At 34.9% G+C, this 21,743-nt stretch overlaps 2 protein-coding genes and 1 non-coding gene across 6 annotated transcripts in view; 1 reads left to right on the top strand and 2 right to left on the bottom strand.

The window, feature by feature from the left end:
- Nucleotides 1-4,160, top strand: part of LOC105331817 (hydrocephalus-inducing protein homolog) — a 35,770-nt gene extending 31,610 nt beyond the window's left edge. The window contains exons 79-88 of one of the 2 annotated variants that reach the window (XM_066080301.1): nucleotides 62-263; nucleotides 368-813; nucleotides 1,058-1,193; nucleotides 1,288-1,439; nucleotides 1,530-1,701; nucleotides 1,848-2,017; nucleotides 2,159-2,312; nucleotides 2,401-2,631; nucleotides 3,030-3,257; nucleotides 3,408-4,160. In XM_066080301.1, coding sequence (XP_065936373.1) covers nucleotides 62-263; nucleotides 368-813; nucleotides 1,058-1,193; nucleotides 1,288-1,439; nucleotides 1,530-1,701; nucleotides 1,848-2,017; nucleotides 2,159-2,312; nucleotides 2,401-2,631; nucleotides 3,030-3,257; nucleotides 3,408-3,890 — 2,374 coding nt within the window. In that variant the 3' untranslated portion in view covers nucleotides 3,891-4,160. The remainder of the gene's footprint in view (nucleotides 1-61; nucleotides 264-367; nucleotides 814-1,057; nucleotides 1,194-1,287; nucleotides 1,440-1,529; nucleotides 1,702-1,847; nucleotides 2,018-2,158; nucleotides 2,313-2,400; nucleotides 2,632-3,029; nucleotides 3,258-3,407) is intronic. The other variant, XM_066080302.1, reaches the window with a different exon arrangement.
- Nucleotides 4,161-5,405: 1,245 nt separating this feature from the next.
- Nucleotides 5,406-19,863, bottom strand: LOC105331819 (PRELI domain containing protein 3A). Of its 3 annotated transcripts, XM_020068733.3 has the most exons (7): nucleotides 19,713-19,863; nucleotides 17,492-17,660; nucleotides 16,200-16,286; nucleotides 15,349-15,438; nucleotides 12,406-12,476; nucleotides 8,326-8,428; nucleotides 5,406-6,356 (listed from the first exon to the last, which is right to left on the bottom strand). In XM_020068733.3, the coding sequence occupies exons 1-7, from the start codon at nucleotides 19,742-19,744 to the stop codon at nucleotides 6,174-6,176; spliced, it is 735 nt and encodes a 244-aa protein (XP_019924292.3). In that variant the 5' UTR covers nucleotides 19,745-19,863; the 3' UTR covers nucleotides 5,406-6,173. The 3 variants fall into 3 exon arrangements, with proteins under 3 accessions (XP_019924292.3, XP_011432462.3, XP_011432461.3); XM_011434160.4 differs by lacking the exon at nucleotides 15,349-15,438; XM_011434159.4 differs by lacking the exon at nucleotides 16,200-16,286.
- Nucleotides 19,864-20,146: 283 nt separating this feature from the next.
- Nucleotides 20,147-20,233, bottom strand: Trnastop-uca (transfer RNA opal suppressor (anticodon UCA)). Its single transcript has one exon. It is a non-coding gene; the product is annotated as a tRNA-Sec (tRNA).
- Nucleotides 20,234-21,743: the final 1,510 nt, after the last annotated feature.

The raw sequence follows: 21,743 nt of genomic DNA, 5'->3' as shown, positions 1-21,743 counted from the left end.
GGTATAAAATAATGTAATTACCAAGCTTTTCTTGGAACTGTAATGTTCCTTTTTTTTGCAGTGTGGAGTGCTTGTATCCCAACAATGACTATTTGCGGCACACGTTTGAGAGTGGAATCTGCATTCCACCTGGCAAGTCCTACGACATGACCTTCACCTTCTGTCCCAGAGAAGCCAAGAAGTATGTGGAGACTGTACAGTTTGAGATCAATGGTCTGTCCAAGCAGAGTGTGCAGATCAGTGGAACAGGCACAGAACTAAAGGTCAGACTCTATGGCAATCAACCATGAGGCCTCAAACAATCTATTAATATTTACATTAAAATTCTTTTATTTGTATTATCACATGAAATATTTTGTTTCGCTAGGTGGAAGTGGCAGATCCTAGACACAGAATTGTGGACCTAGGAGCAACTGAGGTCACTAAAAATGCCCCAAAGAAAAAGAAATATATCCCAATCATCAACAATAGTCCAGCCCCTGTGACCTTTAACCTGGCCTTGACTCCGGAGACCCCTGCCCTCCAGTCAACAGGTGCCCTTACCATTTCTCCCACTAACACAATCACACTGGAGCCCGGCGGTATGTGTAAGGTGGAGGTGGCCTTTGCCAGCAGTAGTAGGATCCCCCAGTTCTCAGAGGAAGTGACGATGGAGTTTGCCGGTCAGTACGAGACTCTATTTGTGGTGAAAGGTCAGTGTCTGGGTATGGAGGTCAGCATGGACACCACAGCGATCCCGTTCCCCACCGTGGTGAAGGGAAGTTCCAGCTCTCGGAAACTCATCATGAGCAACACTGGGGACATGACAGCCAAGTATGCATTACTTTATCTTTGTGAATTACATTATACCGGTACATTGGAATTTTTTAGATAAATGTATTTAACTTTAGAGTTACCAGATACATGCTTTAGGTTACAATTAAATTTGACTTTTGAAATTATGTTTAAGAAGTCTTCTTTGTCAAGTGAATTTTAATGTCATCAGTACATTTTGAATAATACCCAGCTAAGTTCATACACTAAAAATATAATATGTACAACAATGTATATTTTTCAGATTTAAATGGGACCTGAAAAAATTCCGCCCTGATTTCTCTGTCTATCCTGTGGAGGGCTGCATTACTCCAGGCATGGATGTGACCTTTGAGGTCATCTTTGAGCCCAAGGAAGCTGTAGCTGACATCCGATATGATGTAAGGCTGACAAATTAATTCTTTAAACTTGAATAAGGAAACACTACTTTGCACTACTAATATTGGAAAAACTTATATCCAAATCACATTGTAGAATTTGAGATGCTTCTTGGAGGACCCAGTTACCAAGAAACCTGGAGTTCATCCTCCAGTAACCTTGACCCTTACTGGAGGTTGTACAGCACAGCCAACCACAAAGGAAGTCCCCCAGCACTTCTCTTGTCCCGTCCGCTCCACGGATTCAAAGTAAGTCGAAGCAACTCAACAGTTTTCTCCAACAAATCATTTAGTTGTCTTGGACAGAAACATGACAAATGATGTTTTTTGTCTCTCCAGGACTCTTTCAATTACCAACAAGACCAATGCCTTGTGGACCCTGAAGCCTGTTATTGATGCTGAATACTGGAGTGGCCCCCTTACATTCACAGTGGAGCCACAGACTATGAACAAGGGCTACCCCATCTCATACCACCCCCTGACCATGACACAGGAGGGGAAAAAGCACACTGTAAGTGATTGATCTCAAGGAATTCCTAGTCTTGTTGAAACTGACAATACCACTTCATACTCTTGCTTCATTTCTCCATTCTTGTCATGTAGAATGTGTACATACTATTAAGTTTGAATGTGGATTAATTCTGTGATTGTTTACAGGGCACTGTTTTCTTCCCGTTACCTGATGGCACAGGTCTACTGTTTACAGTTAGTGGGACAGCAGAACCACCCAAAATGAATGGCGGTGCCAAAATTCAGAACGACATCCCATGTAAAGTTCCATATGTGGAGCATTTGCCTGTAGAGAATTGGTTAAAGAGGCCTCAGAGGTACAAGACCATTTCTGGACAACTTTTGTTGTTCTATTCAAAAGAAATGAAGTGTTATCAAAGAGTGTGATTTAAATGCAAAAATGTATGTACATGTTTAGTAGTACTCTTGTCCATAATTTATAAATCTGTATGCTTCAGGTTTTCTGTGAAATGGGAGATCTTGCGTCAGGACACAAGACAAGACATGTCCACCGATATCAAAGGCATGAGTTTCATTGACGTCCCAGCCAATGGCACCAAGGATTACAAGCTAAATGTCTTCGCTTACAAAGAAACAACTCTGCCTCTAAAGGTAAAATCTTAACCTGCAATAGGTTGATTTCTTCTTTTATCCCTGTAATAATAATTTCTTTTTCTAAACATGTCCTGATTGATTGTAGGTTGTGTTTACCAATGACAAGACTGGAGAATACCAGTGGTACGAGCTTCAATATAAGTTCATAAAGGGAGGAACCATCGAGACCATAGAACTCACAACTCCAGTCAGGCAGAGTGCATTCAAGAAGATCAAACTAGAGAACACAACAAAACAGGCCACAACCTTCAACGTCCAGAACAACATCGCTGAGATTCTGATGCCTAACACGTTCTCTGTCCCTCCACAGTCCACAGTGAGTCTCTTTCTCCTCTCTCCTTTTCTCTCTATTATCCGTGTTTTTAAGGTACTGTGGAGTCATTAGAATTCATTGTAGCTCAGTTTTCATAGATTTCTTGGGTATTCTTCACACAAAGATTAATATCTTCAACATATTGTGAGTCAAAGTTTTTAGTCTCTCTCTCTCTCTCTCTCTCCCTCTATAAGTAAATCCTAGGAGTTACATCCTTAAAATATTGACAATTTATTAACAATTGGCTGCCAAGTAGTTCATACTCATCACTGCAGGACTGGGAAAATTCTGATAACAAGAATTTGGAAAAAAGATGATAAGAAAATCTTTGATTCCAGGATAAGGTACACTGCATTTACTGTATGTGCAATTTGATTAATTGAAATGATCTTTGTTTCCAGTATGAATGTACCATTGAGTACCAGCCCTTGAAGGTCGGCGAGTCCCTGCAGAGAATTGAGATGGTGTCCAATGACCTTGGCAGCTATGTGTACGAACTGAAGCTAAAAGCCACCCCAGCCCGCCCTGAGAAGGCTCTGTACTTCAGAGCAGGCCTCGGACAAAGTCACATCCAAGTAGCCAAGTTCCTGAACTTTGCCAAACAAGCTAAAGCAGATTACACATGCAAGGTAAATTTTCGGTTCCCGTCTTTCTCACAAAAAAAGGCAATTGTGTGACTGTGCAGTTACTTTTGTAGCACTTTATGCTGAAATGCCTTGTTTCATCTTTCACTGTTCTGAAAGGTATATATATTGTAACACTTCATAACTACAATACAGGTAGACAACAATGATTTCCACACAGAGAAAACTGTGGCCGCAGCTCCTGGAGCACCAGGGGGGACAGAGGTGGCCCTAGATGTGACCTTTGAACCTTCTAAACTGGGAGAACAGAGAGCGTTACTGACAATCAGTTCACCGCAGGGAGGGGAATATGTCTTCCCTCTGTTCGGAACCTGTGTACCACCCAAACCACAGGGACCCTATGTAGTAAAGGCTGGATCCACCACTTCTATTCCATTCCGTAATGTATTCCACCAACAGACGGCCTTCACCTTCCAAGTGGATAACCCAGCCTTCCACCTCACAAAACAAAGCGAGAACATCAAACATCGTAAGGAGTACAAGATTGTAGTTGGATTTGATGGAAATGACAGCGGAACCAAGGCAGGCGTGATGGGAAAATTAATAATCACATGTCCCAAGTCTGCTGGTGGCCAAAACATTCAGTGGGTCTATTACCTGAAAGGTGTCACTGTGTAAAGTGCTAAATCGATGAAAGACACCGCCATTTTATGAAATATGACACGATATGTGATGTGTGAAACAATGTAAATTCCGTCCTTGAATTGTTGAACTGTGAAACTGTGATATTCCTTTGACTGTGTTGTACTATTTATACTATTTATCTCTGAGCACTTTAGCTATTGTTTGAAGAGATTTCATTCTTTGTGAATTTATGTAAAAGTTTTTGTCATTCATTGGGAATGAAGTACATGTCAATTGTAATGAAATAAACCTATCTTTACAAGAGTTTTCACTGTTGAACTTATTGAGCAATGTAATACGGATGATAAATTCTACACAAGATTTGAGCTAAGGCAATCAAAGGCATACTGAGTACATTTTTATTTAAGAAACTAAGTATGATCGAATTTCTGTGAATCTTGCAGAATATCCTCTTTATTTCTATTCTACTAACAGCTCAGTTTTTCTACTGATTGTTTCTCTGTTTTGTTAGTAATAGTTTACACGTGTATCAATCACAAGCTACTGATTGGAATGACATGCAGACAACAGATTTTAAATTGTTTTTATAACTTTTATTAAATAGCTTTGAATCATATTTTTTAAATTTTAAGGGTATTAAATATTATTATTTATTTCATGAAAAAAACACAGTGGAAGTGTGTTAGAGAGGTCCTTTGAACAGCCGCATAGAGTTCTTTGAAATAAACATTTGCGGCAATACACATCTGACTGGAACTATTAGACATAAAATTAACATAGTTTAACTTTTTTAAGATCTGAAAATATACTTTTAAGATTCATGCAAGGCTAATAGGTACTGTTCTGATCTGATTATTTACTGGTGGCATCCATGGGATATTGGAGAATAATGGAGGCACATTTCTTTGATCTTGGCAGTAGCTGTAGGAAAATATGCATTCACTTCAAATGTATACAGAAAACTACACATTATATTAGAAATGCCATCAAAAAAGATAGAAATAATCACAACAGGTAAACTGTTTCTGACAATGGTACACCATGACCTGAATAAGTTCCCCCAGCTTGTATTAGAGAATGCATTATTACAAGAACTTCCAAGGTTTGTAGTGTAAATATGTACCGTTGGTTGATCAGATAAAGCTTATCTACCAATTAGCTGACAACATGTAAACCATGCTTAGTAAAATACAACCAGCTGAGAAACAATAGTTTTTTGTAGACTGCCTGGGTTAGAACTGACAGCAAACTTGAATGGTGTACAATAGCTGTCATAATCAAGGGGAGTTAATTCTTGTATGGTCTTCATGCGACTATGGTTCACCAATTATTTTCATACAAAATAGCAGGATATTACTTTATTGACATCTATCATAAAGATTACATGCATCTGTGTAATCCGAGTTGTGTTTTGTTTTTTTGTTATTTTACAGACAATCATTTACCGTAAAAGTTAATTAATGTAAGTATTAACGATAAACTTTTATATATTTGAATGCTTTACCCGTACTATATTTTCTGTTTTATAAAATACAAAAAGCAAAACCATTAAGTTTCATTTCATTTATTTTCTTGAAATATGATTTAAAACAAAACTATAAACAACAGAAAATAACACGATACATAAAGTAACATATTACAGTGAAAAGACCAGACTGCAATTCCCATTAATCACAGTCATGATATGCAGAAATCCACCAATAATCAGTCAATTCAGATTTTAAATTGAAAAAAAGTGGAATTTCTCAATACACAAAAATGCCTTCATTGTTTGTTTCCTATATATTTATATAAGTTAAATGAACTAGAATAATTATATGTGCATCAACATTTTTATCATGCAGCAAGATCTAACAACAGAGGCAGATTTAACTGACTATAAAATGTGTTCATCATTCAAATGTACATAGAAACCATTAATGAACAATGTAATGATCTATGTCATGACCATTAAATATACATGAAGCTTCAGTTGTAGAGTCAGAGATTCCTACACTGCATCAGAAATGCAACAGAACATATTACACAAATTTTCTTAATATCCTAATTGTACTAAAATTGAAAAAAAAAGAAAGAAATAAAACACCTAGATGGATTTCCATGTGTGTATACCAATGATGAAGACCCTGAGGAGTTTATTATGGTGATGACTTTATCACAGATGGTAGCTCAGATGTCAAGAAATGAAAAGAGCTGGTCACACAAGGCATAACAAGCTATAATACAGCAGTGGATTCCAGAATCAGAAGTTCATTGCATCCATGCAAATCCACTGGTTCAAAGAGAAACTTAACAACAGCCTAGAGTGGGCCTTGATCAAAGTGGGGAGGTGTTGGCCTGGGTTTTGTGAAAGAAACTGTCCATGCTTTGTTTGAGGTCCTCAGCTTCCCTCTTGAATTTGGTTTCTAATTGTGTTAAAATGTCTGACGATTGTTTTACTTTGTTTGATGAATCCTCTTCTTTTATTTTATCAATCACCCACTCCATACCATTACGTCCCTGAAACAGACACATGAGTGAAATTTAAAACCATCCTAAATACAAGAGGCCCAGGGGCCACATCGCTCACCTGAGCATCTGATCAAATTAGCATTACAGTATCAAAATATCTTGACAACTAAGTACAGTAGATCTTGCTTAAAAAAAAATTGATAATCTGCCAATTTTTATTCCACCTCTTTCTTTTGGTAAATACCAAGCCCCTTTTGTTGTTGTACATGTAAGATGATTTTTCTCTATTCCTATATACCCCTCCCCCCATTTTGTTGCCCCACTTTTCTCCAGGGTATCATGGTTTCATCAAACTTATATCTGCATAACCTGTGCTTTCACACTAAGTACTGAGTTTTGGACCGAAAAACTTTCCCAGTATATTTTTAAAGATTTTCTCTATATATTCCTATGTAAAAATTCAAACCGCCATCACGGCCCCGCCCTACCACTAGGGACTGTGATTTTGAATTTACACTACCCGAGGATGCCTCTACACAAGTTAAAGCTTTTCTGGCCAAATGGTCTTTAAAACGAAGATTTTTAAAGATTTTCTCTATATATTCCTATGTAAAAATTCACCCCCCACTGTGGTCTCACCATACCACTGGACTATTATTTTAACAAACTTGAATCTATACGATTTGGAAATGCTTCCACTCAGATTTGGGCTTTCCTGGCCTAATAGTTTTGAGAAGAAGATTTTTTAGAGATTTTCTCTATTTATAAAAATGTATCCCCCTTTGTGGCCCCTCCCTACCCCCAGGGACCGTGATTTGAACAAACTTGAATCAACATTATCTGAGGATGGTTACCCGCCAATTTGAGCTTTCTTGGTCAAATAGTTTTTGAGAAGAAGATTTTTAAAGATTTTCTCTATATATATCCTATGTAAAACTTGATCCCCCAATTGTGGCCCCACCCTACCCCCTGGGACCATGATTTGAACAAACTTGAATCTACACTACCTGTGAATGCTTCCACTCAAATTTGAGCATTCCTGGCCTAATAGTTTTTGAGAAGAAGATTATCTCTATATATTCCTATGTAAAACTTGATCCCCCATTGTGGCCCCTCCATACCCCGGGGACTATCATTTGAACAAATTTGTATCTACACTACCTGAGGATGCTTCCAATTTAAATTGAGCTTTCTGGCCTAATAGTTTTTGAGAAGATTTTTATAGATTTTCTCTATATATTCCTATGTAAAACTTGATCCCCCAATTGTGGCCCCACCCTACCCCCAGGGACCATGATTTGAACAAATTTGAATCTACACTACCTGTGGATGCTCCCATTTTAATTTAAGCTTTTATTACTGGCCCAATAGTTTTTGAGAAGAAGATTTTTAAAGATTTTCTCTATATATTCCTATGTAAAACTTCTTCCCCCAATTGTGGCCCCACCCTACCCCCAGGGACCATGATTTGAACAAATTTGAATCTACACTACCTGTGGATGCTCCCATTTTAATTTCAGCTTTTCTGGCCCAATAGTTTTTGAGAAGAAGATTTTTAAAGATTTTCTCTATATATTCCTATGTAAAACTTGATCCCCTTCTTGTGGCCCCTCCATACCCCCGGGGACCATGATTTGAACAAATTTGAATCTACACTACCTGAGGATGCCTCCACACAAGTTTTAGCTTTTCAGGCCAAATAGTTTTTGAGAAAAAGATTTTTGAAAAATACCAACAAATTTTCAATAATTCTCAATTATCTCCCCTTTAAAGAGGGCGTGGCCCTTCATTTGAACAAAGTTGAATCCCCTTTACCTAGTGGTGCTTTGTGCCAAATTTGGTTGAAATCTGCCCAGTGGTTCTTGAGAAGAAGATGAAAATGTGAAAAGTTAATGACGACGATGACAGCGACAGACAACGGACAAATTGTGATCAGAAAAGCTCACTTGAGCCTTTGGCTCAGGTGAGCTAATAAGATCAGTGAGACTACTTCACACAAAGGAATCAGAATACATACCTTCATGGCATTCTTCTCAAAGTTCTCTATAAGGAGCCTCTCTAGGTAGCCTGACAAAAAAGGCACATTGACTTTGACTGTGGACTGCTGTTTGAGACAGGTTCTACAAAATAAAATAAATTAGAATACTGTTAATGCATTATTATACACTGAAACCAAACCATTGATATCATGAATGACATAAAAGAAATATCGATACGGGTATAAAATAACTACACGAACAGATTTGTAGTTTATATAGAGAATAATACATACCCATTTCCATATCACAGCTTGTATCAGCCTGAGACTCCAATATCAGCCCGAGGGCCGAAGGCCCAAGGGTTGATATTGGTCGAGGGCTGATACAAGCTGTGATATGGAAAAGGGTATCTATTTTTATATTTATTACATACTTAGTAATAAATTTAAAAAGAAAACCCATCAACTTGAACAAATTGATTATTCATATCATTTGAAAAAAGTCTGGACATGTTATTCATATTATTTGAAAAAAGTCTGGACATGTACATGTATTTAATAAAAATATGAGTTCTTCTTGTTTTAACAAACATGAAGCTACAGAACAAAATTTCACCAGGTTTTAAAAGTTGACTGCTTTAAAACATTTGCTAGCATTTGAAGTTTTCAACTGCACTTAAAAATGTCGACGGTAACTGAAAATGTTTTATTTTTCGTCTGTAAACATCCAAAAAGGCCGAAGCGAAAAAAGGCAGAGGAGTTCCGCAAGGGGTGTGATACGGATCCGTATCAGCCCTGGAGGGCTGATAACCTGTATCAGCCCTGGAGGCCGATACGGATTTTGTGATGTCATCTGTATCACATGTGCAAACAAGAGGCCCATGGGCCACATCGCTCACCTGAGGAACAATAGGTATGATAAAATCAGCTTAATGGAGTCATAATACAAACTATCTGGACAATGTACAATAATACATGTAGATCCTGTATAAATAAAATCCATTTTCCCCTGGACATTCTTATGTTTATAATCATTAGTCCCTTTTCTAACAGGATGATTTTATAGTCATATCATATGTTGAGTATTGCAGTTCTCAAAAAGATCCTTAACAATAGTTTATATATGGGATATAAACGTACATCAAACTCTGACCCTTCTCGTGAGGCCTAAGAATTGTCCTGGGGCCAAAGTCTTAACAATTGTAAAGAATCATCTAGCTGATTAGTTTCTGAGAAGATATTTTAAAGATCTACCCTATATATTCCTTTGTTAAACTTTGACCCCCCCCCCCCCCCATTGTGGCCCCACCCTACCCCTGGGGATCACGATTTTCACAACCTTGAATCTACACTACCTGAGGATGCTTTCACACAAGTTTCAGCTTTCCTAGCTGATTAGTTTTTGAGAAGTAGATTTTTAATGGTTTACTATGTTTATTCCTATGTAAAACATCGACCTCCCATTGTAGCCCAAACCTACCCCCAGGGGTCATGATTTTCACAACCTTGAATCTACACTACCTGAGGATGCTTCCACACAAGTTTCAGCTTTCCTGGCTGAGAAAAGAAGATTTTTAAAGATTTACTTTATATAATCATATGTTAAACTTCGACCCCCCATTGTAGCCCCAACCTACCCCCAGGGGTTATTATTTTCACATCCTTGAATTTACACTACCTGAGGATGCATCCACACAAGTGTCAGCTTTCCTGGCTGAATAGTTTCTGAGAAAAAGATTTTTAAAGATTTACTATATATATATTCCTATGTAAAACTTCGATCCCCCATTGTGGCCCCACCCTACCCCCGGGGGTCATGAATTTCACACCTATGAATCTACACTACCTGAGGATGCTTTCACACAAGTTTCAGCTTTCCTGGCTGATTAGTTTCTGAGAAGAAGATTTTTAAAGATTTACTCTATATATTCCTATGTAAAACTTCGACCCACCATTGTGGCCCCACTCTACCCCGGGGGTCATGGTTCTCACAACTTTCAATCTACACTACCTGAGGATGCTTCCACACAAGTGTCAGCTTTCCTGGCCGATTAGTTTCTGAGAAGAAGATTTTTAAAGATTTACTTTATATATTCATATGTTAAACTTCGACCCCCCATTGTGGCCCTACCCCCGGGGGTCATGATTTTTTCAACTTTGAATTTACACTACCTGAGCATACTTCCACACAAGTGTCAGCTTTTTCTGACCGATTAGTTTCTGAGAAGAAGATTTTTAAAGATTTACTGTATATATTCCTATGTAAAACTTCGATCTCCCATTGTGGCCCCACCCTACCCCCGGGGGTCATGATTTTCACAACTATGAATGTACATTACCTGATAATGCTTTCACACAAGTTTCAGCTTTCATGTCTGATTAGTTTCTGAGAAGAAGATTTTTAAAGATTTACTCTATATATTTATTTGTTAAACTTCGACCCCCCACCCCCCATTGTGGCCCCACCCTCAGGTGAGCTTTAAAGGTTAAGTTTACATTACAATTATTGTTAAAGTTGGTTCCTGGAAGAACAGACTTTGAAAATTTTCTTAATAAATATTGACAATTTCTTTACTTTTTTAATCTTTAGTTTTTAAGATCTGTGTACAAACATAGAATTGTGAGCAAATCTCTGTATCTTGCTTATAAATCGAAGCGTAACACTCAAATATGGTTAGTAAATAGAAATTGTAAACAATTAAACACAAGAAACATGCACTATAACAAATAAAGAACACAATTTATTTTTTCGAAATGAATCATATATATATATATACCTACATATTTCCGTCAGCGATATCAAACTCTATTTAAACTGAATAAACTCGAGAAAATGCCGAGCGACTCAACAAAACCTATTGCATTGTAATCTACCATTACGCAAAAGATAATGCCGAATTACCGATAGAATGAATTGTATTTCAGTACTTTTTTGATACATCAGATTTTGCTTAATTTGCGCAGGTAAACAGTTAACTGTTTGATTTACCGAAGTATCTGTTTAATTTGATACGTAAAAATCACGAAATACAGACGATAGTCTCCAAGTTACAAAGCATAAATAATGAAAACGAAACAAAAATCAGAACAAGCTAACACCAACGTCATGTGTGAAAACTGTCAACGCATTGAAATATTTAGCCTCAATTTACTTCACAAAATCGGCACCAATATATTTTGCATGTTTCAAAAATTTCCCTTCATACGCGAACTGTTGCATAACAAGCAAATTCATCATAGTCAGGTCAACCCTTTTTCGTATAATGTCATAGCTGCTTTAAACAAAGAGCCTCGTTTAGAAGTATGGAATACGAGTTTTGGTAAAATGGGTATGCAAACCCGGGCCGTGGCAAAATAAAAGCCGGGGCAGATCGGCAATCGTCAGTTCCAAATACGCATTATTTTGCGGCATATTTACAGCGAATACAAATATTACTGGTCCATCAAATATCCTGAAATTTTAATGAGATTGGCAGATTAATAACTGCCAATCTTTTGTTTTGCCCAGGCCAAGTCTTGCCTACCCATTTTACCGGATGCCGAACGCGAAGCTGAAACACGCCTATCCTTTATTATTAATTTCGTAATAACTCAGATTTGAAACAGAATTAGACCTTAATTTTTGCAATTTATATTTTCCTTCCCATAAGGATAATTTATGCTAAACTACGTTGAATTGAAATCAGTAGTTCTTGAGAAGAAGATTTTTAAAAATGCACCCCCCTTTTTCTACAGTTTCAAGGTTTTCTCCGCTTTGAATACAGATCGGACTTTTATTTCTGCAATTTATATTCGCCATCCCTTAAGGATGCTTTGTGCCAAATTTGGTTGAAATTGGATAAGCGGTTTTAGAGAAGAAGTTCAAAATGTAAAAAGTTTACAGACGGACGGACGGACGGACAGACAGACGGACAGACGGACGACGGACAAAATGTGATCAGAATAGCTCACTTGAGCTTTCAGCTCAGGTGAGCTAAAAACCTGTATTTATTACTAAGTATGTAATAAATTACATGAACTGACAAAATTGAAATAAGAAGTTACTGGATTTAATCTGTAACTGTTGAATTAATTCATAAACACTGTCACATTCCAATATAGTATACAGGAAATACTTACTTTGATCTATCCTGAGGGTGAGGGAAATATTCCATGCGTTCGTGGACGGTCACTAAATGCCCAAGGGTAAGCTTAAAAAAAAAATATAAAGGACACTTAAAAAATTAAATTCTAAACAAAAAAAAGAATTTAAAGACCATCTTTAAAATATATTGATGATTAATTGATATACACTTCTATAATGTTTATGAACTTATTGGAAAAAAAAATTCTCAACGAGAAAAATTGTTATAAACTATTATTGTATCAAGCATTTCATGCAACGAAAGGATATCTTTAAGGTAGGACATATGTTGCAAATTACCGGTACCTACATGTATACCTGGGTAGACGGTATTTTCACTCTTACTTTAGAACTGACAACTACCAGTATATGTTAATTATGTATTTTTGTACTGCCAATTTAGGCATGATAAAAAATGAAAGAATGTAAATAATTAAGATACAATTTCATAAATTAATCTTAAAAACTGAAAAACATAATTCATAAAGGACTATGTGCGGTTTTATGCATTTATTGCCCCCAAAATCCAATATTTAGAAAGAGCTTTAAAAATAAGGTGAAAGATAGTTAAAATCAAATTGGAAATAAAGGTGTAAAAGGTTATCACCACAGTGACGTCATAATGTAAAAATGATGTCATGAAGATTGCACTATTTTGATAAATTGATGTTTTGTAGCAAAATATGGGTGTTTTCCGATGGTTTTTCGACTGGGAAACATCGAGCGCAGGCTTGCTCAAGTACCATTTTTTAGTATAATGTGTATCACTTTATGAAGAAAAACATATGTTAAAATGGCACTTGAGCAGACCTGCGCTCTATAATTCTTAATGCAAAATAGAGAGCAAAAATGAGAATTTTTTCATTGTTTGCAAATTTGCGGAAATTAGGTAATTTAGGTGACGTCATAGATAAACAGCGAATGAGTAATGATGACTAAAATCAAGATTAAAGTTATAGGCAACCTCTGTACAATGATTTGTGAAGATTTTATTTTTATACGATACTATTTCAAAATTGGTTGAAATCGGGGGCAGATATTTGAGCATACCGCACATAGTCCTTTTAACATTATCCCAAATTTTAGGCATAAAACACAGATATGGAGGCAGTTGCAAAATAATCCCGAGTCCATTCACCAAATATTATGGATTATTTGCAGTTTTGTGCAAGTCAATATTTTGTATTTAATGATGCATTTTGGTAGACGAGCAATATATTTATATTGAATATTGGTCAATGTTCAAACCAGACAAAGACTAGTTATCCTTTTCTGCAGTTTGATTTCTTAGTTATGCATTAAAAGTTTACAAGCATGCACAAATTGAACATCCTGTGAAAAAGACTTTTGCAACATATGTCCTTACCTAAAAGCTGATAACAGACAAGATATTTGTAATATTAGAGAAGTTTAGCAAACCAACGTGTATGCGTACGTGTACGTGTAGAAAAAGAAATACATGCATTACATCATCAGTTTGTGTAATGACGAATTTCTACACGTATGTACCCGAATGAACATACGTGTAAATTGCAAAGTACCCGTAAGGTTAAACTTGTAGCTTTTGTTTCCCTGTTGGCTATTTATTTTAACAAATATGTTTATTTTTCTTAAGCCTGAATATTTATTGCGAATACTGATATCAACAAACATAAATTTTCATTAAATTTCGTTCAATATGTTATTGGAGTTTTAATACACATATCTCTTCTTCCAAAACATGCAATGGTTCTGTTATTTTATTCATCTGTGATAAATAAAAATATACATATATAAACAATATGTATAATAAAATTAGCACATACAGAATTCTCAATTTTCAACTGCGACTAAAATTCTCAGCTTTGTAGGAGAGGATATCTAGAATTGCATAAAAACATTTACACGTACAGGTACATGTTACAACTGCTAAACAAGAAAAGTTATGTGAACTGGTACGTGTAGCCTACACATACAAGTAAGCATACCTGTTGGTCTGCTAAACCTCTCTGTTATTGAAAAGAGTGTAAAGCATTTTTTAATTGAATATATTCATAACAATTAACAGCTGACATGCAATACAACATTGAGATTATTATGTAATCTGTATAAACATTATTACCTGATGACAATGGTTTGGTATGTATCACAATAAAGTCTTGTGTATAATAAGCACAGGTGTATATAAATATGCATCCCCATCCACAAAAAAATTGGTTGAATGTCTTAAAAAAAATTATATCCCTGTTTTTTATTACAAACTTCAACAGTACTGAAGACATGTTGTTGAAGTGACATATCTAACTTTAATGCTTAATTCAAGATCTTTGTTATATCACAACGATAATTGACCATAATATTACTGATAGATATTTCTCTTGGTAAGTAATTCTCCTAAATTTGGATGTCTAAAATTACTACAGTCTACTTTAATTCCCAAGCAATCCACATTCTGAGATAAATAATACAGAAATTTTGATGGGATGAGTTTAAGCTCTGAAAATTATAAAGGCTAAAATTTTTACGTCAAACACTGCCATTCTATAATGTCTTCATAGATTAGTTTAAAGGTTCTTTTAAAATATACCGGTACACTATTATTTTATCTGTACCTTGATCTCTAGTGAACATAATATAGGCTTTATGCCTGCTGTATGATTCATGTTCACTGTACAGATATAATATACTTTGAGAATATAATCATAAATGACATACTTCTTAATATTATAATACTGCTATTATACAATATTTATTCCCCGTTTCATAATTATTTTCAGCTGAAAAGATTGTGTGGCCCAGTGTGCACTATACAAAGGACTTTACTTTTCTACATTTTTACTTGGCTTTAAATTGATTAAATTACAAACCTTCCTGAAACTCCTGTCATTACATCAGACCTGGAATCTACATACTCAACTACGTAATTGTATAGTAATTTTAGACCAGACTGCCATACTTACATTTTTGGACTGAAGTTCATATTTGGACTTGGATCTGTCAAGTTTGGAATGTTCACTTATATGCATAGCATGATCATTTGCCCCTAAAAGCTAACAGCAAAGAACAAAGGAATTTAAACAGCATGCAGGTATCAACTGAATACAATACATCTGAATACATACATCTTTCTAGATAACCTGTTACAGCCAGGAACTGGGTTAATCTAGTTTAGGCCTAACAAAAAAATAGGTTTGTTTCCGCTTTCCCGACCGACCCTAACTTAAACCCGCCGACCCAAAAATTTTTTTTTGAGTTTTTTCGTAAATTTCCGTTTTTATCCGTTTTTTGTTAAAATTTTGTTTTTATCCCATTTAAAAATTTATTGTGTCCTCTAAATTTAAGTCGTAAAAAGGCTTATAGAACTTATTTAGATGTCATCAGTGTTGTGTAGATGTTTGCTATTTACAAATGGCAGCACATGTCGTGCCAGTTGAGCTCGAGAAATGTTCCCACCAGCCGGGGAAAAAGTTCATCAAATCATTTAAACAATGACAACAAATACTTGTTGTTTTTTTTTATCTTACCCAGTTTAATAGATAAATGGTTTAATATGCACAATTGAACAGATGGAGAGGGGAAAAAAAAAGATAAAAAAAAAAAAACCGACCTACCGACCCTAATTTTTTTCAGCCTGAAAGCGGAAACAAACCTATTTTTTTGTTAGGCCTTAGTACATGTATAAAGTTTGTTCCCCCCAGTTTGTGTTACATTCACAGAACTAGTGAGGGACAATGGACAGCCAGATACCATCATTCAGGAGCCATGCAATCAGTACAACATTCATGCTGCTATACTCCACCTAAGTACTTACATTGCGAGATTCTAATTTGAACATTTTATTTCTGGCATTTAATGTGGAGTGTTCGCTGATGAAGTTTTTCTCTGGTGTTCCAATAATCTGAATGCATTGAATACTACTTTTATGGAAAGTTTACAAATTATAGTACATGTACTATGAATACAATGTTAAACTTCCTACATCATTTGACAATAACTATGGTGATAGCAGCCTCACATGTCATTAATCATTATAAACAAATGAACAAACTAATAGTAATGCTGTAAACAGAGTTGGCGAAATGCACAAGATTGCTTGCAAAAGCCAAGTACTCATTTGTTTATGTATGCAAATTTAGCAAAATGGTAGTAAAAGAGAATGGGGTGACCTAAAGAGACACATCAATCAATATTCAAAGTTTAAAGTGATACAAATCTCAATTAACAGCAGAGGCTAGTACACAATAAAGAGAAGGGCTGATGTATGACAGGATGGACTAAAAGAAGAAATGAAAAACAAAAGCAAGAGATAACACAAATGTAATTTATAGAACCTTGGTAGATGAGAGACTATTTAACTGATCCACAACCCTTCTATAAATAGGCAGTAACAGGTAATTATCAGATTTTTATATATTTATTTTATTAGAGATTAGCAATGTGTCTCCATTTTTATCGCCTTTGATATTGTATAAAACAGAAGCACAACCAGATGAGGTTGAATTACAAACAATCACAATTGCCAGACTCTATTGGTTGGATTACTCATTTACAAGTCAATGTGTTTCTTCAGGAGGGAAATTAATAAAGAATATATCTTTTTTATTTTGCAGAGGAGAGAGAAGAAAGAGTGAAGGAGGTGAAATCAGACAATCTGAACATGCTACAGAAAATAATCTCTGCTAGATTTTGAAAAACTAACTGGGAGTAAATGACTGATCTAAAAAAAAATCCTAATATGTACAGTGTTTATCTTTTTGTTTTTCAGAAAATCATTTTATTGGTTAGGGAGATTTAAAGGATATTTGCATACATGTCAAAGTTATTGGTTGGGAAAATTTGAAAGTTTTCTGAAAGTTCATCAGACACACCGTGCAATGTATTTAAAGGTTTTTTCGCCAACTCTGACTGCTAAAAAAAAAATCAATCTTTATGATAGAGTCCATTAAAAATTAAAAAATTATCTTGCACATCTTGTTTTCTAAATATGATATCATAAACTTGACCATCTATTACTGGTCATTAAATCTCTGAAGTAAATTATTAACTGTTAAAAGATTAATATCATCACCCTGCATTTCCTAAATTATAAAGACATATACATACTCTGGCAGCCACCTCTGGGAGGGGGAATTCTGTCGAGAGCAGGCGGTGGCTCTGAATAGTCCCCTGGGGACACACTGATCGGTTCACAACATCCACCCCCTTCACTGCTGGGTTACAGGGATTGGGATATTTACGGTACGCTGCTCGCACCACATCCTCCCAAGGATGCCTGTAAAATTAACAAAACATTCATATTAATCATAAATGATTTGGCTATGTGGAATGTGAAGTGAAATATAAAAGGTGCATATCTTTTATACAAATGACATTCAAAGTGACACAGTTTCAAGACATGACCAATCATTTTGTATTTCTTAATTCTCTTACATTTTGTTTGTGATCATGCACAGACGTCATACTGTGACAGGTAAAAATCACAGTCTTCAACAGAGGGAAAGGTCTTTCCAGTAACATTTATAGTACATACATTACCGAGCAACATTCATGTGTTACAGTAACATGTATCATATACATAATTTATCCTCTGCAACAATAATTTATAAAAATATTCATTTTCTGCTTGTTTACAATAAGACAGCTGAAGGGTCAAAATACTAGAATCATCACTTGACAAGGATGAAAAATTAATTCATGAGGTGCCGGTATTATTTATAGTTTATTGGACTTTGTCAAATGGACACAAGCATGAGAAATGACACAATATTTATCAGTGACTGAATCAACTCTTTAGTATATACATTTTCCTATTGTGTTGTGAAGTACCAGGTTATTTCACTATGTTCACCCTGAATAAAATTACAATACAAATAAAGAATAATATTTTATGTTGTTTTTGGTCTATATGAAAGCAATCAGGTCCATAGATTTTGAAAATGTTGTAGACCGATTGTCTATATAGTACAGAAAAGTTAATTTCGCACACTGGTAAAGTTCATTATCATTGGGATATAATAATATATTTCTCTGCATATTCAAATATGGTAAAAAGTCTGACAAATTCATATACTGAAATTGTAAGTAAAGCATTTCCAGTGCATTTTACATTTAATATTTTGGATATCTTTCCATGAAATCAATGGAGATGTTCTCGCTATTATATATAACAGTGTCACATATTAACAAAAATTACTAACATTCATAAGAAAGTTAATACACAACAACTTGTAATGAATCAATTTATACAAAAAGACAATTCATCTTCACTCAACTTTATGTAAAAACCCTGCATCTCACATTCATTTCGTAACGTGTGTCCACAAGTTCACCGAGTGGAACACGTGAAGCGAAGGTCAATGGAAATATTGCTTCATGGTACAAATTTACCATTAAAAATCACTTAAACGCATTAAAAATATTCTTACAATTCAATCTATCAAATATTATTATGCCTTCTGTCAGTTTGTCACTATATATTCAATACTCATCTATTTTCGCATAGTATCAAAGGATTTATATAGCGTAAGCATACTATGCCGAAATAGAGCACGGCGAATATTTTCAACGAAAATCTGTCAAGCGCCGACAGCGGGATTCGAACTCACGACGCTAAAATCATTACTTCTAGCATGAAGCCCAACGCGTTACCGCTACGCTAAATTAGCCGTTATTATGAACACCGGTATTTAGGTATATAAAATGTAGATATATACGACTGACATCAAGCAATTAAAATTATTCATTTTTCCAAAAAAAACTTCATTATTGACGGTAATTTTAAAGTTAAAGTTTCCTATAAACTTTTGAACAAATTGATTGAACATTTTTCAAAGAAATTCTACATGAGAATCACAAAAACGCTTTTTTAAATGACGCTTGATAAAGAATGTTCAAGGAGATTTCGTCTGCTAGACATTTCGAGTTTTCTCGGTAAGGCCAAACGTCTCTCTATTTCTTGAAAAGAACATAAACCTTTGTTGACTTTTTATTGTACAACAACTTGTTGATTAAATAAACAATCAAATCAATTGATTACACGTAATTTGAAAAACAACAACAAACGCTTGCTTTTCCGGTGATTATTTTAAGACTTGTCAACACTCGAACGTCAGAGCTACTTAGAGCAAAGCACGTCGGTATATTCAACAGTCGGCATAATAATAACAATAGTGTTGTGTTGTGCATGTACTATGCCTAAATAGTAGTCAGGGTTTGATACATAGTGCACTCGCCTCCGGCTCGTGCACCATGTATCAAACCCTGACTACTATTTAGGCATAGTACATGCACAACACAACACTATTATATAATAACTGGCACTTACTCGAAAATATGTTCCGAAGACCAAGAGGACATGGTAACGATCAAACAGTGTCACTTTCAGTAGGTCTATGACGTTTACGCCTAATCACAGACGAACACCGGTTATGATGCCGCGCGAACTACATAGAAAATAATCTAATCTCTTTGTTTATAGATGATATGTATTTAAAAAAAATGATTGAAAAACTTACGTATGATTATTCATAAAACGTTTACTATATGAATCAATAATATAAAAGGTAAATCGTAAAGAGTGTTAAAACAAAAGTAGGCGTATAAATATGTATGGTTCCAAAGGTCAAGTAATAAGGAGGGATTGTCTCAAAATAAATTTTAATATAAGACAGTCAATTATAAAACTGCAGCTGTATCGCTCTTGACAGTTTTAAATCAATGTTTAAAAATTAAAATATAGTAAGAAGGTATATCTGCGACCGCCCAGAAGGTGGAATTGAACCACTCCGACGCTAATCGGCTACAGGTTTGAAGCCTGCACCCCGGACCACCGAGGTTCATCCGGGCACTTCTAAGACCTTTTCTAGAGATATATATCATTAGAAAAGAGGTTGTGTGCATATTTGATGCTTTCTAGAATTTACAAGTATATTTTGCTTAATTCATTTTGTTTAAAATGAAACAAACATATTGTAAATAAGTTTTAACTAAATATTACAAAGGTATATAAATTAGATAATCGTATGATTTAAGTGCAAATTCTTTATCGATGTTGTACACAAAATAACCAAAAATATATTTACATGTTAAAAAGGGCTTAAAAGATAATTGGTAGTTATCGTTCTTTAATAGTTCGCAAGTGCCGATGTAACGAAGAATTTTGACCCGGGTTGAAAATTGACCCGGGGGTCATTTTTCCACGTTGAATATTGAGACCAAAGGTGTTGAATAAAGACCCTAATCCGTTGAAAATTGACCCGCATCGTTGAATTTTGATCATGAAACCGGTTCAAAATTCAACAGCAAAGAAGCACAAATTAACGAATCAATATTATAACTTGAGTTTATTTAATTAAAAATTATCAGTTTTTATTTATTTATTCTTTAGATTTACATCTTTCAACGTGGGGGGGGGGGGGGGGTTGTTAAAATGAGACTTAAATAATTATGAATTACATAGTATCCCTTTAAATATGTACATGTAATAACTATTTTATTCATAATAAACTTATCGCGTATAATTGAAGTTTTATGTGATATCTATATATTTTTAAAGAAGTATATGTTTTTTAATAATATTAGTATACATGGTTACACGTTAAAATATTAAATTCCGTAAAACTCTTCTTTTTTTTTTAAATTACAATACGTCATATTATTTAATTTTGGTTTTACGTTCACCCAGTAAATTGAAACTTTGATATTGTTCGTTGTAAATTTTCTGAGTGGGTGTAAATAAAAAAAAATTACAGTTTGTCATATTGAGATTTTTGTGTTTGCACCCACTCAGTTTGTTAAAACTGTGACTATCTGAATTTTGTATTCACACCCATCCAGCCAATAACAGTTTACAAAATGATGATATGCTAACATGATTGTACTCTTTCATGAACAATTCTGTAGTAACTATATCTTGAAGCCGATTTTTGGTGTTTTATTTGTTCCGTTAGAATAACTTCTGATGTAACTAAATATCATCAAATCGCAAATTCTTCTAGGCATTAACAATTCTGCTTCATGGAATCTGTAGCAAGTTAGCAACCTAATTTTTGTACAGGATGACAATAGAATTTTGCTTTAACGTTTCTATCCAGGGGAAAAATCACATTTCCTTCAGATTCAGACCCACAGTATAAACATCGACTCACATCAGAGAAAAAAAAATCCTTAAATAAGTAAGCTTTACTAGCTTTATTCCGTAATTGACGTAAAATAATATTTCCTATTGTCTTAACTGAAAGGTTTGTAGGCTCTAGGTATATTTTGTTTTTGAAGTTTTGACTTAAAAGAAAGATAAAGTTGATGAAATTTTCTTTTCTGCATGAAGATTATTCCATAATTTACATGTACATGTAGA

Source organism: Magallana gigas, chromosome 3 (assembly GCF_963853765.1).
Source record: "Magallana gigas chromosome 3, xbMagGiga1.1, whole genome shotgun sequence".
Taxonomy (NCBI): domain Eukaryota; kingdom Metazoa; phylum Mollusca; class Bivalvia; order Ostreida; family Ostreidae; genus Magallana; species Magallana gigas.
This window is presented reverse-complemented; position numbering and strand designations above follow the sequence as displayed.

Bases quoted from the DNA above. Each gene is read 5' to 3' on its own strand.
- LOC105331819 (XM_020068733.3), bottom strand. From the start codon at position 19,744: ATGTCCTCTTGGTCTTCGGAACATATTTTCGA. The intron at 17,661-19,712 runs GTAAGTGCCAGT...TTAATTTTACAG, and splicing joins TCTTCGGAACATATTTTCGA to GCATCCTTGGGAGGATGTGG. The intron at 15,439-16,199 runs GTAAGTACTTAG...CTTTGCTGTTAG, and splicing joins TCAAATTAGAATCTCGCAAT to CTTTTAGGGGCAAATGATCA.